At 40.7% G+C, this 9,878-nt stretch overlaps 1 protein-coding gene across 1 annotated transcript; it reads left to right on the forward strand.

The window, feature by feature from the left end:
- The first annotated feature begins 159 nt into the window (after positions 1–159).
- On the forward strand, positions 160–9,801 carry cers6 (ceramide synthase 6). Its single transcript, XM_088315356.1, has 11 exons — positions 160–566; positions 1,394–1,499; positions 1,591–1,721; positions 3,741–3,798; positions 4,031–4,081; positions 4,170–4,262; positions 6,081–6,209; positions 6,851–6,957; positions 8,061–8,217; positions 8,349–8,372; positions 8,831–9,801. The coding sequence occupies exons 1-11, from the start codon at positions 397–399 to the stop codon at positions 8,987–8,989; spliced, it is 1,185 nt and encodes a 394-aa protein (XP_088171482.1). The 5' UTR covers positions 160–396; the 3' UTR covers positions 8,990–9,801.
- Positions 9,802–9,878: the final 77 nt, after the last annotated feature.

Genomic DNA, 9,878 nt, shown 5'->3' on the forward strand with positions numbered 1-9,878 from the left:
AAGTCGGAGATTTAAAAATAGAAAAACCTTCACTATTTTATTTTTAAACAATAGTATTGGGGGGTAAGGCGTGATTACGCGTAATAAACACAACCACTGGTTCGTTGTGTGGGTGAGTCGGCCGCCCAAAAAAAAAAACAAGTGACCACGTCCTGGCTTGTTGTGTGACATCTGAACGCACCAATCACGTTCGAGGAGCCGACTGTGTCCACTTCCCCACACTGGAGGAGCTAGGCAGTTGGCAGACACGGACGGCCGGCGATTCAGCACCAGTCAGTCAGCCAGTCAGCCCGTCATCACCACCGTTAGCCGCAGCAGCCATTGAGCAGCCAGCTCGAGCTCATCAACGTCCATCGGAGATTCCGAACACTCGTTCCGGTCCGTCGGCGTGGAGAAATGGCCGGTATATTAGTGTGGTTCTGGAACGAGCGTTTCTGGCTCCCCCACAACGTAACGTGGGCTGACTTGAAGAACACAGACGAGACGACGTTCCCGCAAGCGGAGGACCTTTATCTGGCGTGCCCTTTGGCCTTCTGCATCTTTATGGTGCGGCTTCTCTTCGAAAGGTGAGTCCTTTTGATCATTTTTGGGGGGGGGGCTGCTGATGATGGTGCTGCTGCTTCCACTTTCAACAATGGCACCCTTGACTACTGCTTTTCGCTGCCCCCACCCCCCTCGCACCGGCGTGCTTCCTCTCTCCTGCAGGCCCGCAGCGTTCGAACGCACCGCATTGGAGCTCCAAGTAGTTGTCCCATCATCAACTTGCTGTGCACAGTGATGACCACTGTTTCCAATTTGAATGCGTGCACGCTGCAACATCTCATGTTATTATCGACCAGTTATTTTGCAGTCGGTCATGTGTCTCAAAGCAGTGATGGACATGCAAATGTGATCAGGCCATTGTTGTTATTTTCTAGAGAAAGTACTTCAATTTCGGTTAAAAGAAAGGAATAAAGCAGGATGGTCAACTCTGTTGTGGGACATGTTTTAAAACCCAAGTAGCATTTATCTGACCAGACAGATGGATACATTTTCTGCTTAACTGGTTCATTTTATATTTACATTAGAGGTATCAAGCTCAACAGCCGACATTGTCACATCAATATGGACGACGTGTTCAAGCAAATCCTACTTAATATTTCTTGCTAAATTCTGAATCTAATTTACTTCACTTTTAATTCCGGGAGATTTTCTGAGCATTTTTTTTTTAAAACTAAACTACTTTTTAGATACAAGTTGAGCAAACCACTTCTCTTTCGACAGCTGTTTTGAGCCAAGTTCTTGTGTTCTGCCCAATATAGTGTCTTCCTCTTTGAGATTATGTTTGTGATTAAATGACTCATCCGATCCGCGTTGTCTCTATTTAAAGCTCTAATCATACGTTGTATTTCAGGTTCATCGCAAGGCCTTGTGCTGTGGGCCTGAAGATACAAGCCAACGGGCCACAAAAAGCCCAACCCAACGCTATCTTGGAGAAGGTTTTCACCGCTATTACCAAGGTGATCCTTGTGCAATGTTATTATTCTAAAAAAAAAGAAAAAAAAAGATCTGCGCTTCATTTAAAGCACCAACCATCTTTTGTCTAACCAGCACCCAGATGAAAAGAGGCTGGAAGGATTGTCCAAGCAGCTCGACTGGGACGTCCGAACCATCCAGCGCTGGTTCCGACAAAGACGCAACCAAGAGAAACCCAGCACTCTCGCACGGTTCTGTGAAAGCATGTAAGGCCACATTTCATGAAGCAGATTTGAAGCTTCATTTACCCATCTGACAACAACTATTCAAAGTAGTGAGACGAAATTAGTCGTGTTTGGCATTTAGTTTTACAACAACATTTCTCTTTTTAGCATTGATCACTTGGCTAAAACATGGAAGCGACAGCGTGCTGTCTTGTATAGTCACGTCGCTCTTCCTCAATACTCGCTCTGCCCTCTTTTCGCCACTACAATGACGTGATCAGAAAGAAATCATCTCGACAGAGTGCAGATCCCCCAAGGTTATCATTTCCATACTAAGCCCTTGTTGCCATGTCTAAACTGTCCTTGAGCAAAATACTGAATCTCAAGTTGCTTCCGATGCGCGTCATCGGTCGGTGAATGAGGACAATGTTAAAACGCTTTAGAGTATCTTGAAGGTAGAAATGCGCAAAACAGATGAAAGCTCATTTACTCATCAAAACACAAATACATTTTTGAAGGACCATCTTTACATTCTACTAACCTTGAAAATCATTCTATTCAATGTTAGTTTTTATACAGTACGTTTCTTTGAAATAGATTACGCTAGCTAGATTAGAGAGGCTAGCTAAACAGATAGGCTAGCGAGCTAGCAAGGTTGACAGATTGAGCCATGAATACTGAAGGCTATTTTGATAAATAAAAATGATAGAATACAGTACTAATAACATGCCTTTCATTTAGTAACGTGATTAAACAATTTGAAAAAAAAAAACAACAACAAAAAAACTGATTTAACAAAATAAACATTATTGTTTTTGTTCAAAGTTGGGAAACAGTATCTACAATCGGGTAAACTGTATTTTCCCGACTATAAGCCGCTACTTTTTTTCCTCGATTTTGAACCATGTGGCTAATACAACGATGATGCTTTTCTGTGGATTTTTCTTTCACCAGTAGGGGGCGCTCTATAGTTCAGAAAATACGTTAAATAAATCTCGATTTTTTTTTTTTTTTTTCCTTGGGTCTGTTCTTTAGTAATTAGCAAAATTGTTGCTTGTGTATATATATATATATATATATATATATATTTATATATATATTTTTTAATTAGTATATATAGGTGTGCCTTATAAACATCACACCATAATAAACATCCCTGTCTGATAATGTCAACCATAAGTGAGCATCATTATCCTTTCAAAGGCAGATGCAGTACTTTATCTGAAGCTCATTACCGCAGATGTCGTAGCAGGAGGCCCATCCTGAAAACTATCCTCTGTAAAAATGTAGTCAACGACAAAAAGAGCTGATGTATGACATCAGAACTAAACAAAGACTATTCGTGGCAAAGTGAGTGAGTCACTGTGATTGTACACATATAGCAGCTATTCAGAAGTACTTTGGGGAAAAAAAGGGGTGGGGGTCTTGCTGGCGGGCTTGACGAAGCAGTTGCCATGCAACAGTCTTGACGATGTGCCAGGTAGACTTGCCCAGTTCATTTTCTTTACAATGTCCCTTTAATCTAACTGGAAGCGCGTGCATCGCCTCGTCGTGCCACAGTTCATCAACTTTGGTAAAATCCGACTTTATCGAGCTCGGTGGGACCCAAAGCGACGCGTTCGCACATTGATTGAGGCAGAGGCCAATTATTGTGTTGGGCAGGCAGTCAGGAGTGCAATCAAAGCCTCCAAACCCCTCATTTCAATTTACGTAAATACGGAATGTTTGGAGAAAACAACATGTTGAATTGATTTTCATCACAGTTGAAGGAAATTGAATGTGGTGGCAAATTAACAGAACGGCTGACTGTTGTCATCATTTTACCAGTTGGCGAGTGTCTGCATCTCCCGGTGGAAGACTTTAAAAAAAAATGTTTGTTGAAGTATCTATTCATTTATGCCTTTTTATAATATATAAATAAAACAATTAATTTTGTATTATTTAGCTCAGGCTTTAGGATGAAATGCATCTGCTCTACTAAACAAAAAAAACCGCAATCCCACAATCTCATTCATTATTTCCATTCTAATTGTGTTTTTTGTTTGTTTACTATTCTTTCAGGTGGAGATTTACATTTTATCTCTACATTTTCACCTATGGATTGCGTTTCCTTAAAAAGGTAAGACGACACCACACAATAAAAAAACATCTTTCCCCATGGGTACTTTCTGTAGACGGGATAATTAACTCTCCTCCCGCCTCCACCACTAAAGGAGGAATTACCGTATTTTAACTTGGCTATTATATTTTATTCAACCAGAAGGACGATTCATTTCTAGATTTCCATTTTTAATCGTGTCTTGCTCACCATAGCGGTACAAAAAGTTAATGCAAATGTTCCTTGTCCATAGACGCCGTGGCTGTGGAACACTAAAGAATGCTGGTATAACTATCCGTACCAGGTAAGTTTTATTTATTTATTTTTTAAACATCTTCTGGTCCATTTTAAGACGGTTTACCTGAAATTGTGCCTTTTGTGTGTTTTTGCAGCCACTGACTGTGGACATCCATTATTACTATATATTGGAGCTGTCTTTCTACCTGTCCTTGCTCTTTTCCCAATTTACTGACATCAGGAGGAAGGTACGAGGACATTTTCGCACGGGTTGCGCTGGTTCTGTTTTTTTTTTTTTGCTAAAAATTGCCAATTTACTTTATTATTATTGATGTGTTTGTTTTCAAACATTCATTTTAAATTGACGGGAGTGTACATTTTTATATTTAAAATAAATAAATAAATATTGCATATATTCGACTTTATTAAACAATAAACAAATTTTGCCATTTTTTTTCACTTCATTGGACATTGCACTGCTCCTTCTTGGCCATATGGGGGCAGTATAATACAGCTTCAAGCTTCAGTCATATTAGCCGTTCTTCGCTGAGGATAAAGAATTTATGTCTGTGTTGTAAGAAGCTGAGCATCATTTGTCTTCACATATCCGTTGCTTAAAGAAATATTTCGCCGCGATAATTTAGAGATTCTAGACGCTCCTCACTGGACTGTACCACTTGTCCGAATTTCAGGGAACCGAGTATTCAACAAAAGCATGCAACACTGTCAACTCATTTTTCAACCATTTTTTTTTTAAATCATAAACGTGACCTGTTTACATTTGTGCATTTGTTTCGTGCACTGTGACTTGCATGCCTTCCAGCCATGATTTTATTCTCGTCTCCAGTACACAAATCCTCCCCCCCCCTTTCCCCCTCTCCCCTCCCAACTCTGCCATCCCAGACCACAACACACGTGATGCCACAGCGTGTACGCCCTCACTCTGTCATCTCTGTGTTGACTCTCGGCATGTTGTCTGTTTTTTGTTTCTCCTTTCAGTTTTTTCATGCACAGCACAACATTGAGGAGGTCCTCCGCATCCCCTGCCAATTCCAGTATGTTACCCCCCCGCACTTCTCTTGTCTTGCTTTCATTTCGCTGTCTTCTCCATCCTTTCTGTCCTTCTTGTCTACCTTCTCATTCTGTCGCCATGCTGGCTTGGTTGTGGTTGCTCTGAATGCTGACATTTTCGTTGCTAAGGTTTAATCAATGTCTGCTTCCTTGCTGGTCATCGTTTTCAGGCTTTACAATGCTGGATGTCGTCATCGTGATTTTTCTTTTTTTTTTTTTTAATAGAGCACTCGTCCATGCAAATGGGGAATCATAATGAGGTCATTCTCTTGTAAGAGGAAGTGTAAAATGACACAAATCTTACTAAAAAAACTATTTTTTTTATTTTACCGTATAATTTAAAGTATAATCAAGGTATCCAAAAGTGCCGTTGTAAAAACTCATGACTAACCGATGTAGTGTAGACTGTTGGAGTCAAACGTGTGTGAGATTTCGGAATGGTCAAAACTAATTTCTGATTAAGAGTTTTCTCATGTTTTTGTTCAATTATCAGTTGCTCTTATTTTGCTATTTATAGGTAAATGTTTAAATCAAATTAAAGTTTTATTCTAAAAACTGTTGAGATTATTCCGTAGTAAGCTTCAAATTTGCTTCATGAACCAGTTGTAGTATTTTTGAGTCCTGTAGATGGCACTGTTGCTTTAAAGAAAGGGTTTTAAAAATGCCAAGTCAGTGTGCTTTCAGCCCAATGTTAAAATGAGAGTGCCATCTGCTGGAGTCCAAAAATACTACAACTGGTTCATGAAGCACATTTGAAGCTTCATTTACCCATCACTACCCGTTTTTTGAGCTCTTAATTTTTTTACAGAGCTCGATTCATCAACTGATTTAAAAATGTCCGTACTTCTGAAATGCTTTCCAAGTTTTGAATTGTTGCTTTTAAACTAGCCTTCGGATGACGTGATGTCAATAAATGTCATGGTTTTAAGCACGCGATAGAGTTTGCACACTCGTGCCCGTTCATGCTGACATTTTTTTGCGATCTGTATGGACAGGATTTCCTGATTATGTTCCTTCACCACACGGCAACCATCTCCCTCATCACCTTCTCTTACGTGAACAACATGGCAAGAGTCGGAACGCTGGTCATGTGCCTCCATGATGCGGCTGACGTCCTGATAGAGGTGAGCGTGGCTGGGCGTATGAAACGCCGATGATGTGGCTAAACTTCATGAAGTGGATACACTGACCACAGCTGCTCGATCTGCTGGGTCACCACCCCACGTGGCCCCAATGCTAGTTGATCACGACAGCATAAAACACAATTAAATACATGCGGTATTTATCGCTGCAGTGCATGTTAAGAAATGCCCAAAAATTCAATGCAGGAGTGGAACTATCTGCAATTTTTCCAAAATAGACGTATGCAATTGCTTCACTTTAATGGACACAGTGCTGCTCCTTCTGGTGTGTCGCTCCAACGATATTACAACGTGACACTGATGCTATAGCGCCCCCTATTGTTTTTTAGCATCTGCCAGCCTACTGTACTTTTTGACTGCTATATCCGTCAATGGCCGTGAATGAGATAAAAGATATTTGAGTGTTTCAAAAACACACCATGTAGCTCGTAAACGACTTGCCTCCTAGTCAAAGCGTCAAATCGGCCGAATGACGGTTAATTAATCGGAAAATTTGTAAATTGCGTCACTCGCGTCTCACGGCACTACTGTAACTACTTAGGTGTGAGATGATTTTTTTTTTTTCTCTGATCTCATCAAAAGTCATTTGTTTAATCAGTCTTGTGTTTTTTTTTGTTTCTTAGGCCGCCAAGATGGCTAACTATGCCAAATGTCAGATATTGTGCAACCTCCTGTTTGCAATGTTTGCAATCCTCTTCATAAGTTCCAGGCTGGCAGTTTACCCAGTTTGGTAAGTGTCACTTTCCTGTGAAGCTTACAGTCGTTAGCATGCTCTTGCTGGCTCACGGCTGGCTGTGGTGTTCGGACACATTTTCACGTGGCATAACACCCGACAAAGGCTGCTTTGTAGTAACGCTATTCGAACCGGCGCAAACAAACTCTTCGATTGTACGTTTACATGCAGGTTGAGCTCATTCGTCAAGTGAAACATTTGTCCTTTAAAACGCTGAAGATTTCACTTCTTCTCAACACCTTTGGACATGTCTGTGAATGCTGTTGCTAAGGAATGGTTGCTATGGATACGGTCTCTTGGAGAGTCAAAGAACTCCATAAATGAAAAGAAAATTATGATGGTTCATGGCTTGTGAAACATTAAAAAAAAATGTGTCCAGTGGCCAGAGAAATTTGAAAGGCTTCCTTTTGTCTTGTCTTCATTTAAGTTACGAAGAGCTGTTTCTTTCCTTCTTGGGTCATTGTTGTATGCGGACATTTTGTTGTGGATGTCATCTCGTCATTTGGGTGGTGTTATTGTTTTTCATTTAGTGTCTTACTAGTCACCCGCCAATCAGTTTGTTTTTATCTTAAATGAACATTCATTTAATCCAGGCGTGGGCAAACTACGGCCCGGGGGCTACATGCGGCCCGTTCAACATTTTAATCCGGCCCGCCGAACTTGAAAAAATTAAAAAAATAAACCTTGTTTTATTTTCTAAATACCGTGGTTTTTCAAAGACATATATATTGTTGAAATGCTTTTGTTCACTTTCATTCATAATTAATTTTATTTATTTTTTGCTCCGATGAGGTGAGGTTACCTAAACACACCATCCATCTGCTCCTGGTCTGCCCCCTCTGTCAAATTTTAGAACCCAGCCCTGATTTAATCGCTTTTCAGGCATGTAACACATTTCCATGTACACACTGTCATTTTCTTTCAGCCACCACCACGATAATTGTAAAAGTTGGCATTACTACAAAGCAGTTGCCATGACAGCAGGGTGTTCGGCTTGATTCCGACAACCACTTTAAAAAAATGGCTCAAGGATTTTATTCGATATAAACTTAAGCAGTGTGTCACCTTTTGTTCCCCATTTTCCTCTCTCTGTCTGGTAGGATTTTAAACACCACCCTGTTTGAAAGTTGGGACATTGTTGGGCCCTACCCGTCCTGGTGGGTCTTCAACCTGCTTCTAATCTTGCTGCAGCTTCTTCACTCCTACTGGTCCTACCTCATAGTGAAGACGGCATATCAGGCCATCTCTAAAGGAAAGGTAAACCAAACGATCACAATCGCTTAGCGGCCTCCATACTTTTCCCTGTCATTGCTTGGCTCAATAAATACTGACAATCGCCATCTCTGACTTCCCTTTTGTGCTCGCGATGCGAACCTGCAACCGACAAGGTGGGCAAATGGAATCCTTTACATGTAAGTAGCCAAATTGCCGTTGATTTCTTTGTTTCAATTTCACTTGTGCTTTTAGTATAGTTGAGGATAGATTGACATGGGTAAATATTCTGCTACAGTAGTTATGACAATGTAATAAAGCGACACAAGTTTTTTTTTGATGATGAATAAAATTCTCATTAGCGCACAGTTGTTGACAAAAACTATTAAGCAATTAGTCAATATCAAGATAATTTTTGATGCTCATCAGTAAAAAAAAAGTCGACTTATCGACTAGTTGACTCAATGATTCAACGCCAAGTTCACCATAGCACAATTCACATATCAGATACAATTTTCGCCATGCCAGCCGCATAGAATCCACAATTGCTTCGCTAATCTTGTAAATACACGTTTTCATACACTGGCCAAACGATATCAAGCTCGTAAAATCTTTTCAGCCGTTTGAGCTGTTTAAATGTGAGCCGTCCTCAATTCAGGTGTCAAAGGATGACTGCAGTGACATTGAGTCCAGCTCGGATGAGGACGACAGCCCTCCAGCCAAACAGAAACACCACAACAGCACCACCAACGGTACCAACAAATCTCACGGGACCAACGGCTACCTGACAGGAGCCTCCTATCCTGATGAACACTGACCGAACCGGGAGATGAACACCATCCGTCCATGTGTGCACGTATGAGTGTGGAGAAAACGTCAACATCACGATTGCATTCTGGACATTTTATTTGCAATTCAACTTGCTTTTTGGCCTCCTCATCTGCATATTCGCATCAGCTCTCAAAATCCATCCATCGATATATTTTATCCATTTTTACCGCATGCTACGTCCATACGCAGTCGTCTGGCATTCTGGGGGGGGGGGGGGGGTGCGCCCCGTTTGTGTCTTTTTGTTATTTATTTTTCTTCACCTTTACTTTCAATGCTACACCCCCAAAGATTTGCCAAAATGATGATTGGGTGAGCTATGATGTGCGGAATTGGCGCACCTTTTTTGGGGGAGGAGATTAAAAAAAAAAAAAAGAAGACAAACATTGTCCAATTAAGCTGTGTATGAGATGTCAGCAACAGTATTATTTGTTTATTATTATTATTATTTCAGATATGCCTCGATGCTTTATTCCGTAGTGATGGGAAAATGAAGCTTCAAATTTGCTTCATGAAGCAGTTGTTGTATTTTTGCGTCCTGTAGGTGGCACTGTTGCTTCAAATAAAGGCTTTAAAAAATGGTTGCAGCCCAATGTTGAACCGAGAGCGCCATCTACTGGAGTCCAAAAATACTACAACTGGTTCATGAAGCCGATTTAAAGCTTCATTTACCCGTCACTAGCTATCCCCTGTCGAAGCATTTTGTTAAGTCGTGCGGCGCGTTTCTGCTCGTGTGCTTTGTTCAAGGCAGTCACGAGTTGTTTGAATGACTCAATAAATGACCATGTGAAATATTGCAAATTTGTTTTTAAATGAGTGAAAATTTCTTTTATATTGAAGTGCTTTGCATCGTTAAGCTCGAACGTATTAGGCATAAG

Source organism: Idiotropiscis lumnitzeri, chromosome 14, assembly GCF_059441095.1.
Source record: "Idiotropiscis lumnitzeri isolate Australia: NSW breed Sydney's pygmy pipehorse chromosome 14, RoL_Ilum_1.0, whole genome shotgun sequence".
Lineage (NCBI taxonomy): Eukaryota > Metazoa > Chordata > Actinopteri > Syngnathiformes > Syngnathidae > Idiotropiscis > Idiotropiscis lumnitzeri.